This window comes from Anser anser (assembly GCF_964211835.1).
Source record: "Anser anser genome assembly, chromosome: 1".
Classification (NCBI taxonomy): Eukaryota; Metazoa; Chordata; class Aves; order Anseriformes; family Anatidae; genus Anser; species Anser anser.
In genome coordinates this window covers 205,985,090-206,006,365 of record NC_139720.1, presented here as the reverse complement: position 1 = coordinate 206,006,365, position 21,276 = coordinate 205,985,090, and the positions used below count along the sequence as shown (strand labels likewise).

At 38.7% G+C, this 21,276-nt stretch overlaps 1 protein-coding gene across 38 annotated transcripts in view; it reads left to right on the top strand.

The window, feature by feature from the left end:
- Positions 1 to 21,276, top strand: part of DLG2 (discs large MAGUK scaffold protein 2) — a 1,058,052-nt gene that overhangs the window by 377,488 nt on the left and 659,288 nt on the right. For 2 of the 38 annotated variants that reach the window (XM_083796991.1, XM_083796983.1), the window contains exon 1: positions 8,562 to 8,776. The exons of 35 other annotated variants lie outside the window; for them this stretch is intronic. In XM_083796991.1, coding sequence (XP_083653117.1) covers positions 8,675 to 8,776 — 102 coding nt within the window. In that variant the 5' untranslated portion in view covers positions 8,562 to 8,674. Of the gene's footprint in view, positions 1 to 8,561; positions 8,777 to 21,276 lie in introns of those variants that run through there. One more of the 38 variants, XM_083797008.1, reaches the window with a different exon arrangement.

Below are 21,276 nucleotides of genomic sequence, written 5' to 3'. Positions count from 1 at the left end.
TTTAACATGACCATGATCACATCTTTTATTTGATTTCTGCTGACATTGGAGTGAAATTTAAGGTTTGGGTATATGTTTTGTTTGTTTGGTTTGTTTTGCATGTTATTATTGTTGTTTGTTTGTTTATAATGGAATGAGAATTTCATAACTGAAAAGCTATTAAATGCTAAAAACTGTGACATTTGCCGGAAATGAAGACAGAATTTCCTTTCCATGAACATCCACAGAACATCGGTAACAATATTCCTAACTGCTGGGAACCACTAGACCACACTCATTTTGAATGGGAGCTGGGAAAAAAGGATATATCTATCCATATTTATTTTTTTTTTAAGTCAAATATCCGGTTAATCAGAACTTCTTTCTCATCAGGGAGAATTTGTGAATAAAATAAAATGCACACCAAGGAAACTAAGGTTATTTTCCTGTTTCTAGCACACATAGTGACAGCCCATGTTGATCACTGACATGAAATGTGTCTGATTAGCACCCTCATGCTTAGTAAGGGTTAAACGTAATAATGTGGAGTTCAGTAATGTAAGACTTTACATTAAATAGGATTGTTTCAGGCCCAGTCAATTTATATATTTATATATTTATTTATGCTGCCTGCCTGAAATTATCACTTTGTTTGGTGACATTTTGCAATCAAGATATCAGTTTCTTGCAAAAAAACTAGTAATGTTGTGAAAAATTCATTTCTCCAAAGTGCCGAAAAGCTTGACCTTCTCTGTTTCTTGTGAATTGTGATGCATCATCGGTTTTATTTTTACTTCTGCTTTCATCAAGTACTTTTCTTTTAGGTTTATCATTTCTCTCTAAATAGTAGTACCATATGACACAAGAAATGAAGGCTGGTTTCCGGTGGTTCCTCTCTGGAGCTGCCAGCAGCAGTCTGAACTGCTCAGTACTAGAGAAGGTAGTATAGGCACTGGCTTGCCAATAAAAGCAAATTACGGGAGTTGTGTGTGAGAGTTAAAGGCCTTATGAAATGATTTCGGGAAATGGTCAAGGTGATAATGATTTTTACTTGCTTTTTTATTTTTTATTATTTGGCTTCCAAACTTTATTTAGATCACAACAGCATTTCAGACATGACTCTTAAATGAGATAGAGTTCTTAATTTCCTTTAGTCAGGTATAGTCCCTGTTGAGTTCCTACCTATAAGGGTCATTTATGAGCACCAACATTTGAATTCTGTATGATTCAAAGTCAGTGAGATCTAGGCAGTGTATGGAACTTCTCTGTAACCTGACACACATTCTTGAAAGTGAACTTCCCCTTTGAAACTCTTTTTGGGGATGTAACACTCTGCACTCCGGCTAGTCCAAATCCCAGGAAGAATTGCTTCCAAGTATTTTTCATAAAAGTCCATTTCCTGAGCCCCCTGGAATTTGCCAGAGGACTGGCACATGTAAAGTTCAGCATAAATATATGGCCTGAAAGCAATAGGATGAAATGCTAGTGTGAAGTATTGCATGTGGGAAGGGATATCCAGTTGCACAAGTACCAAATGCATATTGATTAATCAGTAGGCAGAGAAGTATGGGATGGCATAGAAATGAATTTCAAAATGAGTCTCAGTGAAGAATGTGAGGCTATTGCAAAGCTAATCTAAAAAACTTGGGATATATTTAGAGAATTACTGGAAGTGAGAGATGGAAGGAATTATTCTGCTGGGCAATGTCATGGTTTGGATAAACACTTCGTGAGGGATGCAGAGATTTGAGGAAACAACTGAAGACATTAAGGATTTTATGAGCTATGGTGAAGTTTAAAAGAATTAAAGAGAACGAGTTGAGTTAAAAATGCCCATCTTCAAAAATATAAAAACTGTTTTTATGATAGAAATTGAGATCTATTAGGCTACAAGTTTTCATTATAGAAAAGAGACAAGTTAGAAAGGATACATCACTGGTTTACAATAGCATGAATGACACAGAGAGATGAACAGGAGTTGCTTGTTTCTTCCACTGCAACATTTTGGGACAGCTGATAAAGGTATCAGGAGATAGATTCAAAATAAACAAAGACAGATTGTCATAGGAGAAGTGAAAAACCTGAGGAATATTCACCAAAGGATGTTACAGAAGTAGAAATTTATATCAATTCAGGGGGAGACTGGAAAATTGCTGGAAAATTACTGCTATTTTGTCTCTTACCTCTGGGAGCCCCATGTTCACACAGCAGAAAGGATATGCTTGCAGGGCTGGTGACCACATATAAGACTTTGGCAAGACTTACACCTCTATTTAATGCATATAAAAATATATATATATATACATATATATATATATGTAGCAATGACTTCAGCACATATAGACATAACTGAGCTAGCCAGTTTAGTCCTAGTAAGAGTGTAGTCCTCGTAACACAAAATTTAGTGTAGGCTAACTCCTCTTCTGCCCCAGCATCCTGGGCAAACACTGCACCTGATCCATGGGGTGTGCAAGTATGTGGTGGCTAAACTGATCATTTTAAGCTCATTTGGGTATATTTGTTCTACAGTATGATCACTTGAAGAAATCAGGGGGTCTATATAATGATATTGAGGTGGAGCATGTATATTCTGAGTATGTTGTGTGTGAGTTTTCACTCTTTGTTGGTAGGACCAAGTCTTTATTTCTGTTTGTCTCAGAAAAATTCTAACAGAACGTATAACTAGGAACCATCAGAAAAGCAGAACAGTTTCGTAGCTATTGAGGACTAATTTGGTTTTGCTTGTTTGTTGTTTTTGTTTTGTTTGTTTTTTTCCTTCAAATCGATATTTAATTCAAGTATTTTTTGCCTCTCATTTTTCTTTTAAATTTATACATGCCTAAAGAAATTATTTTTTTTAAAAAAACACATATACAGCTAGTGGCTTTGTAAATGATTTAACAGATAAAAATTAGTTTCTGGAAAGATCTGTGTCTCTTTCTTGTGGCATCTTAGTTTTTCATATTGTTTCTTGTGAAACAATTTTAGATGTAGTTAACACTTCAGATAAAACTGCTAATGCTATAAGTTACATCCTGAACCAGTTTTCCACTGGTTAAAAATGCAAAACTGTGCTGATAATGTGGCAGTTTAAAATGTGTGAACACTTATGAGCATGAATACTTTTGTAAGAGTATTCTCATTAACTTAAAAATCACTGTTTATATGACTGTGTACTTGGAGATATGGGCATTTAATTGGAAGGCATTATCTCCATCTTCAGGTGGAGAGAGATTGAGTCATATAGTGCTTTCCAAACTGCCTACCACATCTGAATTCTTAATGCATAGGTGTTTTTTCAGAGCATCCTAGCTGTTCTCTGCCCATCTGCCTCCATGGTCTCAAGGATCTCCAGGAGAACTTTATATATCTATGAGCTGTCCACACCCTTGCTACTCAAAGTGATGAAGACAACTGTAGAGAACCAGCGTGAGCCAAGTGTTCTCTGTCTATATACAGAGATTTCAGAAATCCAAACCAGCTGCCATGAAGGACTGTATGATGCAGTAGCAGCTGCTGGTGATGGTGGAAAAGGTGGGTCGCAGCAACAGCAATTGCATCTCGTAGAAGTAGCAACCCTGTTGCTACATGGCTATCCTTGGGGCTCTCTCTCCCATCTCCACCCTATTCATCTCCTTATTATGGCAGAACAAATCCAGAGTCCTTAAGTGTCTGGATACATAAAACTAGTCACCATGTCACCCCTTCTAACATTGGGGCTGAAAATTCAATCTCCTATTACCCCTTAGCATGGGTTCAAACACAGCTTTACATGAGCTATGGCTATCTTCCATCAATCTTAGCTGCTCTTGAGCTGTTATCTGGTGTCTGTATGGTCTTTCCTCGATGAGCTTCAATATTAGTTATTCCAAAGGTGGATGGATTTTCAGGCAAACGAAGGCTCAGCTTCTGATTCACACCAGCAGATAAATATCAGCAAAATAGATAACAGTCAGATCTATTAGACAAAATAGGTAACAGTTTATTCCCCAAAATGACTACCTCACATAAAAGGTAAGCACAGTTAAAGTCTTTTAAATGCCCCAAATCCCTGCAAATGACAGGACATCTGTGAAAATGTGGTTTAGACCAGAGGAGATTTGGGACGGTTTTGTTCTTAAGGAACAAGGCTGTGTGCATTCATTTCTGTTTCTGATGGGGCATCTTTCAAGTTTGTTTTATATTTATATTCTCTGGTTCCTTTTGTACATGCTGCCTGTGGTGTAACAAGCCTTTTCCTCTTTTCTTTCATCTAATATGATTCTTTGAGAAGACAACTCTTTAATCACTGTCAGAGACAGATTTAGTCTTCACGAGGCTTGATTAGACTACAGGGAATTCATAGAAGAACGACAGAGAAGGTGATTTTGAATTTTAACAGAAGATTAGAAGGAGGTAACAATGCATATAGCTTGGACCAGGGCCTATCAATCATATTGATCTTCTGGTATCTAATGGGTGTGGTGAGCATTAGAGGAAATTTTCATGGTAGAACATTGAAATGAAAAGTTAGGTAGTGTAAATACGGAAGGGGAAATACACAAATCTATACTATAATATCAAATCTTAAGCAATTTCCTCAACAGAAGAAGCTGAGAATTAAAAATAAATAAATAAATAAAAACCACCAACAACACATACAATCAAATATCCTAATATCCTGGTCAAGACTGAATATCTAGAAATTCTTTGTGACTCTCCAGTTAAATAACTTAACACTTATTTTTACCTGTATCAGCCTTCTTGATTCTCATGTGATATGTCAGGGCTCAGGAGTGCTATTTGAGCTAACTTTGATGAAGAACAAGGTATGCATGCATTAGGGGAGGAAGTATCATCAAACATGACCATAATATTTCCAGTAAAGCAACTCCATTATTGCAAGTCCATTTGTGTATTTCCACACAGAAGAGCACTGTGAAAGGCAGATGTTGTTGAAGAACGTGGGAAGGTTGGCTGAAGGCAATTGCCAGAGAGACTGGTACAGCAGGGGAAATTTTACCAGCTGAACAGACCAATGGAGAAGATAAATGGGGCAAGAGTTTTTGTAACAAGTGAGAGAAAGAGCAACTTTTGCAAACAGGCAGCTCAGACAATAGCAGGTGACTAATTCACTGGTGGGGTCACTTTACTCAAAGTTACTGACAATAACTTGACACCACTGTTTGCTGGGAGTCTCCCCTTTTGCTAGCAGCAAAAGAGGTGTGATTCATTGCGGCAGCACAGTTGTTGTGAGCGAGTAGTCTGGATCAGTGCACTGAAGTCTCAACAAAGCTGACGGGTTCACCAAGCGCAGCATATCTCTGGACTCTCTTTTTCATGTGACAACCCCTGCAATGTATGTTCCTCTGCATATCCTGCCAGAGAGAGAGGAAATGTGGGCATTGATTTTCCAAGAAACCTTGCTCTTACAGTCTGACTATGATTTAAATGACTTTCCTAGCAATTATCAATTTGCTTCTGCATCTGTGATGAGTGCTATTGGTAGAAAAGGTAAAAGAGGATCTCTGAGCAAATGTTTTTGTATGGCTGTTTTCTATATGTGGTTGTTGCATAATTGAAATAAATGTCTTGGCCAATTGTGATATGAGTTATTGTTCCAAACTGTCACTGGAATGTCATGATCCCTTCCCAAATGACTGTACGTCAGGTAACTATTTTTCACTTTAAAGCAACGATTAGTTTAAGTGTGAAGAGATGTATTTCATGCCTTGCACAATACTCAGGTGACTCGGGCTTGATGCTTCTTAGTACTTGAAACAAAATCACAAGTGAAACCTGTTCTAGTTGAAAGTCTTCCATAGTGTCACGTCAAAAATCAGGGACTAAGGAGGAGATGGGAATTTTAACAAAGAGATATGTCCTCCCTTTTGAGAGTAGGAGCTAGCTGAATGTAGGCATATCCAAAGGATCCAAGAGGTTAACTGGCTGTTTTTCCTTCCCTTCTTTGAGATCTGAATTGGAAATTAAATGCAGGTGATTTTAATTGCCCCATGAACGTTAATCGGAAATCACATTTGTGTGATTATCGGTCCAGTTTTAAATCAGGACATCATGTTTAAAACATCAAAAAGTGCAGATGCAATTTATTCTTATATTAGAAATGCTAATGATGAGAACAGACTGAGACTGTTACTGATCACCTAAAGGTCTAAGATGGGTGGATATTAGAACTGCTAAAACAGTCAAGTAGCACAGTTTTGTGGCATTTTGTAGTAGAGTCTACCAAAAATATTGTCATGCCACCCCCTTCCCAAATTAACGCTTATAAGGCCAATGATGTAGCATGCTCACACGTTAAGGTAGCACTGTGATTCATGTTTTAATGATAGTGGCTGCTGGCTGTAACTATGGAATGCATTGTCATGGAAACTACACTTTTCTATATTTACACCAGTGCTGGTTATGCGAGAGACAGTACTTGAAAGAAAATCTGTATAATATATAGCTTAATAACGAGACAGGCAAGCTAGGAATAAACAGATCAAAGATCCAGCTATGTTACGGCTGCTGTTTGTCACCATAGTACATTTCTAAATGGGCTCAGTCACTGTTTCAGGTGATAACTGGCACAGCAAGGCAGAATTAAGTGCTGCTGCGATGTCTCTTTGGACTAACAGGTCAGAAAAACTTAGATTATTGATAGCCGATTGATTGGCATCTGCATAGTCTTCTCCCATGTCATAACAAAGCACATATAGCACTTGTGTCCAGGTTGGTAGATTAAAAGTATGAGCTGAGTGAACTGAGGACAGTGGATTGTAATTTGCAAGAAATAAATCTTCAGAAATGAAACTGGGTTGTAACTTTAACTTCAGAGCAATCCTGTCTGGTGCTCTGAACTAGAAACTAGTGTTGTTTTACTGAGCTTAGGTTCTTGCAGGTTCTAACTTCAAAAAGTCAAAGAGTGAAAAACAATCATCAGAAAATATTAAATCAAGTAGAAATTTAGCTACACACAAAAATGGATAAAAATGAAGTTATTGTATAAAGCAAAAGAAAGTGTCAAATCAAAGCTGTCTAATAAAATATTTCTTTTATGTTTTGGAACTTCGCGAAGAGAGGTTAAGTTATACCAAATAAATGCTACTTAAAGTATAGATAAATACATACATGCACAAAAATATATATATTATATAAATATAAAATCTTAATAGAAGAGGTCTTATACATTACTGTCTGAAGTCTCAGACCTTCTTAGAAATTCTGTAGCATTTACTCTATCCTGTTTGACCTAACTGCATACAGAGCCCTCCATTTGCCATGTTCTCCATTCTGTTGTATAACAAATTTTCAGTTCGAGTTTATTACAGAAAATTGTTTCAGTTGCGCCTTGAGAACGCACTCACAATTGCCAGGGAGACAAGCTGCTCTCATTTCTTTCGAAAGAGTTTCTAATTGATGGGCAGAGCTTAGCAAGGTACAAAAAGCAGGGTCAAGTCACTGTGAAACAACTGCTGGGTTTGCTTTGCTATCAGCTGTGAAATCGGTGAAGACATCGCTTTACTTCCTATATCATAGCCTTTTCATTTTGTATCTGTATGTGTGCTGAACCTAAAAGTGGAGGATATATTCATCCAACTTCTGATATAAATAATCCTCTTAAAAAGCACAGCTAGCAGTTTGCTCATCCAAATGCTTTATTATGCATTTTCAGCTGGTGTTGCTTTAACTGAAGAAACAGCGACAGCTGTAACTGAATCCAAACCAGCATTATGCTCCCAAACTTCTTTAATTATTGCATTTCTGGAATAGAGAAAGCCGTCTGGAGGTTATAGGATAACAGTACTAGCTGGAGAACCAGTTGTTACATCGCATCAAAAGCAGTTTAAAGAGGGTTGCATTTTAAGCTTCGTGCTGGTGCATTTTCCGTGTAACTTCATATCTTTATTCAGTGTCTCCTGCAATCCTTCAACCTGTCTATTTGTAAATTTGTGCCCGGAGAAAACTCCCATGTGGCAAGCCAGGATTGGATAAATGTTACTTGTATTTCCCTGATTGCAAACTCCCAGCATCTGGGGTTTTCAGCTTTGAGTACAGTTTGTTTCATGCTGAGATTCATCTTTTTGGGGAAAGCAAAGGTCATCGCTTCTCCGGAGTTGCGACTGATTTGATTCTTTTTCTTGGGGAGGCGCTGGGAAGGGAATCCTTGCTGGAATGCATATTGATAAAGGCTGAGGATTCTGGCTTCTTAGATAAGTAATTTTTTTTTTCTCTTCTCTCCCCACAATGACTATGTATTGCAGCAGCTCACTGGCTTTTTACCAAATCAGGAGCTGCAGTATTTTTCTTCCGATGGAATAATTTCAGCCCACTTCAGCTAGCATGACAATCTTATGTGATTGTTATGAGTAGGCGTTTACATCCTTTTACATGCTAATACTGCCACACCTGCTAGTCCCCCTCATTTCCATTTCTCTCTTCTTTTTTTTTTTCCTTTTTTTTTTTTTTTCCAATGTAAAAACTAATTTCCCAGAGGAAGGGAAATCCTGAGATTCGTGATCAATGCTGCGTCGTTGATTCATCAACAAAGAAGGGGATGGCTGAATGGGACACAGGTAGAGATTCAAGCAGGCTGCTTCTGACCAGCAAGAGAAAAGCTAGCTGTTGAGCAGCATATGTTGCCACTCCATGTGCTGTATTAGCTACTTGTTTTCAGCCTTCAGTAGGCTGCCACTACTGCAGCACTAAAGGAATGTGCCCTATTGTTAAAAATCCTGACTGCTTTACACCAATGATTTGCCACTGCAAAGTTGCATGCACCAACAACACTTTGTCGTTGATGTTTGGATGCAAGGTAGGATGTGGTTAATATATTTAAATGCATGCTGTAACTTCTTTGAATATCTGTGCTATTTAATTTCATGTCTGACTAGATATTTCAGTGCAAATTGCGATACGTTGGCTATAAATCAGGGCTTACGGCTGATACATTTTAAACGTTAGAAAAAAATCAGTAGAAGTAAAGGTTTCTTATTTCCCAGGATTGTACGAGTATAGATTTACATAGGAGAAACGAATGGATTATGAAGCATTTGTTTTAGACTTGATTGCATACTTAGCTAACACTGCTAAGATTACTAAACCACCACGCTGCCATTTGCCCAGCTTTATTGATTTTGATGTGTATACCGTTATTACAGAAACACAAAGCAGCAAGAATGGATATATTTTTTCTATTTCTATTGCTGACATGGCTTTTAACTGTAATAGCAATACTAAAGTACGCAGCCCTGCACTTCTCTGTAGGAAATAAATAAAGTAAGCTCCTGAACCCGTTTCTAAGTGTACAGGTATATATTTAAATAAGTGTTTTCTTTTAGGAACTGGACAATCATTTAATTTCTCTTTTAAATTTAAATCAAAAGGTGGCGCAGTTAGCCAGAGGAGTTTCATTTTTGGCTGTGTAATGTCATCCCACCCCAAATTTTTTTCCAAATGTGTTGGGCTGGGCTGTATTTCTCCCCATATAAATTCTGATTTGACATTAGGGTATAGCCAACGTTGTTTGTTATTTTACTGAAATAATTCTAAAGTGATGGCATGTTGTAAAAAGTTGTTATATTTGGGTAAACAAGTTTGCTTCTTGGATCGCTGGGTCAATCATGATGATTTTACAAGGGGGTTAAAGAATCTTGTCCCATTCCTTTTCCTTGCTATCCTTAAACTATATAACATTAAAATTGTTCCCATATGTTTAAAATAGGGTAAGAAAAAATGAACATTTATATTAAAAAATAATAGCGGTAGTAATTTTTTTTAAATTATCTATGTAAGTTTTCTTAGTCCTCAAAAATGCTAAAAAAATCAAGGTTTAGTTGAACAGTCCACAAACTAGGGAACATAGTATAGTTTTCTGAGTTCCTATGTGACAGACCAGCCTGAATAAAATGAAGTAACTTTATGAAAAGGGTTATAGATGACCCGATGCTCCCTAAACGTAATTCAGCTAGAGGTTAATGACAGATCATCTACTGCTTCCTATAATACACTTAAACACAAACTAGGTTACAGTCAAACGTTTACAATTGTCTGCTTTCTCCTTTTCCCCAAACTATAGCCTGCCTACATCTCTGGTTACCTGAGACTTTCCTGAACTAAAGTTTCTTGTTTCTTCACTTCCATTTTAAATAGGCAAAATTACAGTCTTTTAGTGAAAGGGTTATAATTTAATTGCTGTGTCATGATGCCACTAGCGGTATAAATAGCACTGAGAGTTTAATAGTTTAAAAGCCTTTTTAATTTTGCAGCATTTTCATAAGAACAATTCATATTTCTTTTTATTTTTTACTTAAAAACTTAACCCCCCCATGTTTTCAAGTGTTAAATTCTAATTAATAAAGGTGAATTGTTAGTCAGGGGAAATTAAATGCAAGCTACCCTTCTACAAAGGTAGGCCAGTGGCCTGGGGACTGGTATCCAATTTGTATTCCTGCCTGTAAGCATGATTTTCAAGGGATGTTCTTTGATGCACTTAAGCTCTTTCATGATTTTCAGATCCTGTTAGAAAGAAGCAGGAGAATAAAAATAATAAATTTCAAACTTCTTTTCCACCTCTTTCTTTGTAGCTTCAGGCTCATTAAATTAGTCATAGCCAATATTTTATCTTCTTGTAGTGGTATATGAACTGCTTCTCAAAGGAAAGGAGATGGTGCTGGATAGTGATCATTTTCAGAAAGATGCGAAGGAGCATGAGTGAGCTGAGTTATCCTGGGATAGCTCAACACATGTCGGATTAGTACACTTTGATAGGACCTGCAAGCACACATGAAATATTCTGTATACATACCAGTGTGTCATCTACCACACTTCAAGCTTCCCTGTCTTATCCCCTTTTGCTCTGCATCCCCTATTTAAATATATAACTCTTTGCTTTCGTCTCATAGGATTATATTTCTCGATTTATGGATATAGATCCATTACTCACAAGCAGAGAAGTTTGGAAAGAAGAAGGATGTTTCTTTTAAGAAATATTTTAGTTACATGGCATGAAATCATGGATCTAAGCATGCTCATAATATTGTGACTTCTACAGTCACGTGGTTCTTGAACTTGGGAAGGAGTTTATATAGCAGTGACACTTTGTATTCTGTGTGGCAGAGGAGAAAATTGGTCCTCAGAATAGAAAGACAGCTTCAAAATATAGGTAGTGGAATAGACAACAAAGGAATTCAGAGTTCAAACAAATATCTCCAAGTCATAAAATAACCAGGTCGGGTTATTAACTAGATCATTTCTAAAGGACAGTGCAAGTTACAGGAATGAAATATTGCTCACAGTCTTGATTTACAGTTTTTAATTTTAATTTTGTGCCAAATACAATATTCTTTTCCTATGGGCACAGAAGTGAGTGAGAGAAATGCACTACATCAAAACCATCACGCCCATTTTTATCTGTCCCCAATGCAATAATTTTCCAGTCTGCTCGCTCCTAACAGGTGGTGCCAGGGAGTTAATTTGGGGGCGCAGGAAGAGGGTGTGCAACTCTTACTACACCATATGTTGCAAAGCAGGCAGTGGAGGAGTCCTAACTGCGCCTGTGGGAAGCTTTCCTTTTCTGCTTGATTTCCTGGACTTTGACCGTTGACCCTGTCCTGGGCGTTTACTTTCAGTGGTCCTAGTTTCATGACCCTTGACCTTCAAATTGCAAAGAATTCAGAGCAATTTAATCTTAAAGTTGGGGTAGTTTCTATCTGAAGTGTCACTGTTGCACCCCACGATAACTTTAAGCACTTCTTCTCTTTCTGGTAGGGAAGTACCAAGGTTTCCCTCACAGCAGTACAGAGCTGAAGCAGAGGAAGGATGAGCAGGTTCTAAAACACGGCCCTTACGTGCCAGCAGGTGTATTGCAAATTTTGTTTATGATCTTGCAGAGCTGGGGCGTGAAAGTATAGCCTCCAAGTCCTAGAGTTGTTCCACAGAGAATAGGCTGCTTTGTGTCTGTGGATTAAAGCAAGGCTTGTGTGTAAGAGAGACCTCCACTCACAGGTCTCCATTGAGAGGAGTGCTGAGGCATGTATCAGACTCGCTGAGGATGATGAGAAGTAAATGCACACTTAAATGTCTGTATATGCTTACTCACTTTGCTGAATCGGGCCCTGTAATAGTTCATTCAGTATTGCAGAAGAGTTATCTCCTGACTCTTAATATCCTGTTCATTTTGCTCTTATTAGGAGTGCCAGGAAGGTATTTCAGGTTGACTAAGATGTTTCTTAAATTATGTTTTGGTCACAACTCTGACACTCACATGGAAGTGTTTTTTTCTATCTTATCTCTTTTACCTCTCTATATTGGAAATAGTTATTGAAGAGATTCCTTTGAAAGATGTGTGTCCTCACTGTTTGTTGACCTTGACCAGGTATTTTGATAAATCTTATTTTCCTTCTGTTTAGGTTTATTTTTCCATTTGTCCTAGCATAATTGAAATTTTTTTTTGTAAAAGGGGACAAAACATACCTCCCTCTCTTCCCTGCCTTTACTCCTACATTTATCCTTCCTTTCTTTCCTCCTACATTTATCACAACCAGTTCTCTGGCACAATAGCTGCTTTTGGTATTTTTCTTCCTACTCTTTCTCTGTTTTAGCTGAAATAACCAAATAATGATCTATTCCACTATCCAAGGTGAGGGTGGAAGTCAAACCACTTGTTTCTTCATCTGCCAGAACTTCCATGTTTTGCAAAGCTGTTGCAAAACTCCAGGTTTCATTTAAACAAATAGTAGGGGGTAATACTGAATGTCTGGACTTTTGTATTTATTTAGCTTACTATTTTTTATTGTGATCAATAGCTTGTTTTGTGATCAACTAGCTTTCTCATACTAGCTTTCTGTACCAGCATTATTAGTCTCTTGAACAAACTCTGATCTGTTACTTTGTCCTTAATAGAGAATAGCCTTTACTTTGTCATAGTCTAGACCTGGTTATTGAAAGAAACAGTCATTTGAGATGACAAGAAAATACTTCTCTGACTAGGAATGATAAGCAGTAGACCATGCTCAAAGCTTCACATGCTTTAGGCACTTGATGCATCTCTGTGAGCTCAAGTGGGTTTTTACATTTCGTGGGACACTCTGAGGTGATTTCTGGATGCATCTAGAGTAGCATTTTCATTTGAATTATAGATAAGCTTTTGAAGTGATTCTCCCAGTCCTGCATATGTATCTTGCTTTGTTTTGCATTACAGAGGAAGCTTGGAGTGTACAAATGGGATTGCTTTTTGATGAAACTCGGTTTATAAAACCAGATTAGAACTATTTCAAAATAAAACACACGAAGAAAGGTGTAATATGACTGCTGAATCCTTCTCACCAGCTTTTCATTCTGTGGATCTGTGCCTGTTGCTTTTGCTTGCTGATGTGGACGTAACAATTAATTCTACTCTTATTTCTGGACATATTTCAGTTCAGATTTTGGGGGGCATGTAAATGCCCCCAAATGGATGCATGTAAAAATACAATGCATTTATAGTCATATTGACTGCTGTGATCCATCTATAGAGACTGATATATTGTATAGGGTTCCCGTACCCTCTGAAAGAGTTTACTGCCTATTCATAGACAATCAGCAGAGTAAGTCAGCTGGAACAGTGCTGCCACTTGCTATGCATAATATTTGACAGGGGCACTGAGAAACCTACTTCCACATACTATTCTTGTTAGGCCACAGCAGTGTTAAAATAAAAATGCTCAGCAATAGATGGAGTTGCAGAAGAGATGCAGGATTGCCATTGGCAAGAGGCTCTGAGTAAGATCAGTTGTGTCACAGAGGATTTGTGCATTAGTGTGCAGAGCTCAAGGCAGGGAGAGTGTTCTTCTCTGGAATAGCATCTATGCAAGCTAGACATGGGGTGTAAGCCGAAGGATTTCATCTGGTTGTATTTTATTTTATTTTCGTATTAGGAATTGCTTAACACCCTCCAAGTTAATGTTTTAGGAATGCTTTTAGGAATGTTCCTAATGTTTTACCTTAGGAACAAGTATACCTCCCCCTGTACATTGAACTGTACATTGAATTGAAAGGTCAACAGACTGAAATTTTCTGAGTCCAAAGTAGCAAATTATTTGGCCCTGCCAGGAAGTCCTCCCAGTGTTAAGTTCATAAAGTGGATCCTCCTCTTCAGTACTCTTCCCAGCCACTGAGGAGCATCTCACTGCTGAAGTACTCTGGTATCAGGGGTGAGTAGACCATGACTTCGTACATGCTCCTGAGTTTGTCTTGAACTCGGTGGATGCTGCAGAAGTCAATATTACGGAGGACACAAGGATGGCAGAGGCCTAAGGAGAGGCAGGAGGTGGCACCATGAAGATCCAGGTGGGGGAAATGGAGAAAAGGCACAAGGACAGATGGGGCAGAGAGATCAGCTTAGGGTCAGGAGGATAAAGCAGTGGGCTAAGATTAAGGCAAGTGTTCTGAGGGCACAAACAGAAGAGAAAGCAACAACAGTGAGGTCTGGCTAGATTGAAAATTGGAACGAAAAAAAAAAAAGTTTGATTACGAATCCTCTGAAATGAAATGCCTATCTCCTCAGTCAAGTAGGAGTTAACTCACAGGAAGGCAAACAAGTGATACTGTTTCATCAGTTGCTAGCTGTCACTCGTTGGCACTGTCCAATGTCTGGGCAGGCAATGCCCAGGCATTTTCTAAAAGCATCGGGATCAGATGTTATAAATAATTCTGCTTGTGTGAAAATATTGTATCTCATCTTTTGCCACTGTCCTGCCCACGAGCTCCCTGTACATCGTGAAGGAGATGGGTGGCTGATAGGAGATTCCCTGAGAATGACTATGACTACTCCGTAACAAATGTGAGGGTAGTAGAAATTAAGATGTCAACACTAAAAGTGCTGTTTTTAAATATTTGTTTTTTGAAAAGTTTATAAACTAAAAGAATCTCCTGTTGCAAGTGGGATTTTCTGTCTCTATACCATTTAAATCACTGGCATTTTTTCCATATTTTGCCAGAATAGCTGCTTCAAGCAGCTGTCAGGGGCTGGACGCTGGACTGGATGGCCCACAGTGCTTGCTGTGCATGCTCACATCATGCATGTGTGCATGCATCACATAGCATGTGTGCATGTATCACAACAGAAATATTTGCTGGTAGCACAGCAATGGAGTCTGACTTTCATCACTCCAGGTTACTTAAAAATTCACCTGAAGCTAACAGGCACTATGAATGCCCTCTGTATTGTGCCTTTGAACATGTAGCCAGGCTGGGAATTTCTTTTTTAAGCTCCTAGTAGAGCAGAGTTGATTGTCATGATTGCACAAGCACCGGATTATAAATATGACAATAAAGTATACCTATGGAAAAAGTAGGGCAGGAGGCACGTAGCTAAAGGTTACTGAACATTTGGAAGGGGAAGTTCAGAATGTGCTCAGACACTCAATTTTTAAATATGTTTTTGCTTTAAATTGTACTTCAGTTACATAAAATGAGATCTTCAAATAGAAATATATAAATACTGGAATAACTTGATGCACAGTTACGTGAACTGTTTAATTTTACAAATTAACTATTGACTGAGAGAAGGCTAAATGTAGACATTTGTCTTATCCATAAAAGATATCTTAGAAGAGAATGGTGATAAAGTGTTGTGTAAATATATTTAAGTGATAACAGCAATAAAACTGAAAACTGTCACTGAACAGTGTTCTCTTGATATTTGAAAAGTAGCTTTTATGTTTCCAATGTAGCTGTCAGAAATATTTCCACTATTACAATACAGGAATTTATCATTTTCATTTTTCTGATTATATTCCCTTCATCTTTAAGCATTTGATGTAATATCAGTAATCATTAGGGACAGGATATTTAAAGAGAGCCACCTGGGTGTTGCATTGTATCCAATGGAAACCTGAATGGGAAGGAAAATTCCTGATGGGGATTCTTGTGACTCCCTGTACAAGTTTATGATTTATAATTCCAGGAGAGATTGCATAGAATGATCTCATGAAGTATTGGGGCACTTGGGGCTATTCTTTTGAGTTGCTTGGCTATTATTTGCAGAATATTGTTAGGAATCCTGAGGGGAAAAATGGCACTCCTCACCCCACTTTAATGAGGAATCACACCCCTTAGACTGCAGCTACTCAACTGAGCTCCACCAAGCCGTACGCGGCCAGAAAGCAGACTTTCTAGTTTTGGGAAAATGTCGAACTTTTAAACTGAAACTTTTGTTCTTCAATTTTCCATCTAACTGATATTTTGGAAACCTGGATTCTGAGAATCCTGACACATCGTTTTAGGAAGATTTTCTTTAGGAGATGCTCACAGCTGTTGAGTGTAATTAAGATGGAATGTGCCAAATATGAATTTTCAGAAGGTTGTAAGCTGGTGTCAGCACTGAAGTCCGTGTGATGAATCACCTGGAGGCTCCGTAGCTGTGGTAAGTGTGGTACACAGCCTGAGTCAATAATTAGCAGCCTGCAGAAGACAATGTAAACACATATAAAGTCACTTGCTTTGCGAGACAGGAGCTCATCCCCTATGGAAACAGACCTGTAACTACAGACCCTGGACCAGCTGCCAGATTTGGGGGATGCTAACTAAAAAATAAAGCAGTTAGTTTAATTGCTTGGTTGCGTTTTGGGATGCTGCCATGCTGACAGTTCTCAGGCATGGTTCAGCAAAGGGACCCTTTTCAAGAGAACGTGGATGAGGCTGCAGCAGGGTAGGTTACTGATACTCTATACCTTCAAACACCCCCTACCCTTGCCCCTTTGCTTTACATGATATTTGAAAACCTGTGACGCATCTCCTCGGTTTCATTTAACGATGCCACTTTAGTAGCAACATGAACACAAGCCTCTCTGAACCACTGGGCCAGGAGCTAAGGAGCATGCTGAGATATGGATGTATTTAGTGGACTAGATGTGGTATAAGGGTCATGATTCCACAATGGGGAGCTTGGAAAATCTGACAAAGAGGACAGAGGCCATAATAGCTGTGGCAGGCTTGGTTCTTCTGGACCTACCACGAGCACACTGGTGACGCTGTGTGTCACCAGTGACAGGAAGCAGCTAGTCCAAGCCCAGATCTATAAGATCTAAGAAGTTTGAATTCAGTGAATTAGAAAGATGTATACCTACAGGCATTTAAATAAGGCACTATTGTCTGTCACACTTTAAACCTGGTATATAACTTATAACAACCACCTGTTAAAATAAGTTGCAAGTTTACTGCTAGTCCTGGCAGTTACACAGATTCTGTGAGGTGTTGTCAGCTGGCAGTGGGATACCTTGAAATTCTTATGGAGGGATATCCCCGTCTGTATTAAATGTAGTTCCATCACAGAAAAATCACCTTCAATAAAACATTGAGAAAATAGTCGCTGCCAGAAAGAGGTCTGTGGCCTTGATTTAGGACAGGGAACTTGGAACTCCTTATTTCTATTTCTGACTCTCACGTAGAATTCCTGCTGTGGCTTGAGGCAAATTGTGTCTCCTTCTAGAAAATCGAGTTGGTATTTGTGAATCAGTAATTATTGCATGTATGCAACACTGAAATGAAATGGAACAGTGTTAGTACAATGCACCGTTGGTTTTAAGGACCAACCTAAAGCTGTGGTGGGGTTAAGCCAGGCAAGATTGTTTAGCATAATATAAGTGAAAATCAAAGCATTTCCTCCTCCGTGTTTGCTGTTCAGTCCCATCTCCACAGTATTTATTTTATAAAGTTCTTCTTCCAGGTCCGAGCTTTCACTTCACAATTTTTGCCTATAGTAAACTGTCATGGTTGAAATGCAAGGCCCTGGAAAACAGGGTTTGAAATGAAAGTGCTGACAAGCTCTGATCTCCACCCATCCAAGTGATCCTACAATCATTTAATTTATTATGTAAAGTTGTTGTAGGGAAGAAGCACATTCTGGAGCTCTGGTTCTTTGAGCTTGCGTTTTGTGAAGTTTGTTTAAAAGTAATCATAGGGTGATATGTGAGGCAGAAAGGAGGCAAAGAGATGGGTATAAACCTGTTGCAAGGAGGCAAACAGTAACTGCAAAGTACACATTTTGTGACTGTTGAAGAACTGTTGGTTAGGCTGATAGTTTGGAGAGGCATTCAGCCCAGTTCAGAGGGCCATATGACTCTCTTAAACTGTTCGTTAAATCCCACATCCTGAAAGCTACAGTAAATCCAGCAAAACACTATAGAGTCCCATCAAACCCAGAACAAAGCAGTCAGCAGAAGTTTGAGTGAAGGTTTTTTTTCACTGCTGTTAGTAGCAGTGTTTTGCACAGTACCTATAAAGTAAATAAAATTAATTCATTTTCTACTAATTGCATTCACTTTTCTGTGTTGCTGTTTGCATTTGGATTTTCTGGTCATCGGCTTAAGTAAGATTATAAATTAGCTGGGTGGGAAAAAAACACTTGGCAGCATAGGAAAGCATAGTACACTGGCAAAGTTACCTGATGACTAATATTCCATACACGGTAGTTTGGGATATAAAATAACCAGGACAGTATGTTTTCATAAGACAGAGTTTGGTGATACATTTTGAAATATGTATTCCCTCCCAGAACAATTAAGAAAGCTCAGGGGAGGAGGGGGAGAGCAGAGAAGGGAGAAAATATGACCTAGAAAATATGCTTGAGGATCTAATTTTGTGTGTCTATACGCATTACAGACGTGCCTGTTGCACCTTTTCCCTTAAAGCCCTGGTGTTTTGGACTCTTTAATATGTGCACCAACCCCCACCTGAATTTCAAGCACACAGTTCTTTAATTTCACAGCATTAAGGGCATGTCTTACCACTGTCTTGAAGTTTGTAGCCTTTAAAGATGTTGAAAGCTAGCTGAGACTGGGGGAAGTGAGACTTTGTGAGACAAATCTTTAGGTGATTGCAAGATCTGGTAATGAAGAAAGAGCTTTTGTATTAAGTGTCATAGGGCCCCTGAGCTTCACACTTGCTTCTTCAGGTCTGGTACAACTGTTGGCACAGAGCAGTGCTGTCTCCGTCACAGAGCTGGGAGTTGAACCTCAGGCTGTTGAACCTCATTCTGGAGCTGGCTTCCTAAAACAGAGTGTTAATTTGCTCTCTGCAATTGCCTAATGTGTAGAGATCTGATGCATAAATCTCTTATTGCTGCTGGAGTGTGGCACCTTTTCACACAGCATTAACAACTGCTACTTTCCAGTGTGATTGGAATAAAAACATTCAGTGTGCAATGGAGCTGTTCTCAAACTAATCCACTCTCTGTGTGCAAGCACCAGATATTTCCTGGCTATTTGTATTTAGCAGGAGGGACAGCACAGGGCTCCAAGGGTTAATAAAGTTTCTGTTAGTAAATAAGAATTAGTTGTTCCATAGTCTGATGATATTTCTTCTACTATCTTCAGTTTATTCATAAAAGAGAGAAGCTCAGATAGGATAGGGTCAGCTCACATTATGAGAATGTGTACAAAGTAATCACAGAATCATAAAAATGTTGATTGGAAAGGACCTCTATAAGTCACCTCATCAAAATTTCACTGAAAGTGGGAGAAATGTGGAGTGATTTAACATGCAGCCATACACCTCACTTTGCAGAAGAAATGGTATGCTTTTTAGCAGTTCTAGGTGAAATATTTCTTCAGCTAAAACAGAAGGAATTTTGGGAAGCGTGATCCAGGGTTTAAAACAAGGGAAAACAGGTTAAATGTTCTGAGTTTTACTCTTTCTTCTATTGATTCCACAGAAGATGTGCAGAGAATCAATGTAACCCCTTTTGATAAAATTGGGAGTGTTGCCAGGGGTTAAGATTGAAGGGGCTGCTGTTACAGGGGTGAGAATTTCACCTTTTATGGGTTAGTTGATCTATTTGTAAAACAGAAAGAAAAGCTCAAGCAGAGTTTGTGAGCCGTTAAGGTCAATGTTGTCAAAAGAATTTGGGTACCAGCTCCCATTGCTTTTGATGAAAAATAATCATCTTCTAAGGATCTGTCCATGCAGTACTTCTCTTCCCCTAGTGCTTCCTTTGTTCATCCCTACATTTTATCTCACTACTTTGTGTTACTTCTCAAATATGTATATGTGCTTTCTATGCTGTTACTGGATCTCACTTAAAATTCACTGTTAGACTCCAGGTCAGTGGATGTTGTTGGGAAAGAGAATGAAGTTTACAGAGAATTTCTGGAGTAAATGGTGGACAGGAATAGAAAAATGTGTGCATACCTTCTCACATACTTGTGCATACATATATAACAGGGCACTAAGCTCTGCACTTTACACTTACCTGCTACATTAGAAATACTCCCACTCTTATATTCTCAAAATTTGGTGACTGTAGGCCTTGGATGAGGTAGTGGGTGGGAGAAGAAGAATGTCTGTTTAAGGCTGTAAAGCTGCATTTGAAAGTGTAAAAAAGTTTGTGATACAGAGGTCTATTTGCCTTATATAGAACATGCAAGTTGACAAGTCCCTGAGGTTTCTTATGCAAGAGTGAGAAGTCAAACAGGACTTTGAATGGTGCAGTAAAGAGCAACACAATTTTTTGTCAAAAACTCTTAATGAGTAACACCCTGCCAATTTATATAAATATCTCTTTCTTAATAAGGTGGGCCCCTCACTACAAGAAGGACATCAAAGCCCTGGAGCGTGTCCAGAGAAGGGCTACGAAGCTGGTGAAGGGCCTGAAACACAAGTCCTGCGAGGAGTGGTTGATGGAACTTGGTGGTGTTTAGTCTGGAGAAGAGGAGACTCAGGGGCGACCTTATTGCTCTCTACAACTTCCTGAAAGGAAGGTGTGGGGAGCTGGGGTTCAGCCTCTTCTTGTGGATAACTAGCTATAGGGCTAGAGGGAATGGCCTCAAGTTGCGCCAGGGGAGGTTCAGGTTGGAAATTAGGAGACATTTCTTCTCAGAAAGAGCAGTCAGGCATTGGAACGGGTTGCCCAGGGAGGTGGTGGGGTCACCATCCCTGGGGAAGTTTAAGGAAAGGTTGGATGTGGTGCTTAGGGGCATAGTTTACTGGGTGACATTGGTGGTAGGGTGATGGTAGGACCAGATGATTTTGGAGGTCTTTTCCTGCCTTAGTGATTCTATGATTCTGTGAAGAAGAATTTCCTTCAACTCCTCCTTCTCCTATGAAGATTTTCTTTAACTCCTTCAACTAAGAGCTAGTAAAATTAAAATAGTCCAAGAAAAGAAAAAGGTGCAGATTTCACTTTGAATTTCCTACATAATTTATTCCCCTGGTTAGATTATGAGAAACATATTGTAGTGAAACACCTCCACATTTGTGGTTCTAAATTTGGGTAAACCACGTAAACGGCTAATGTAAAGATCAAGATATTTTATGAGATGCCTATCCTTTGGTGTA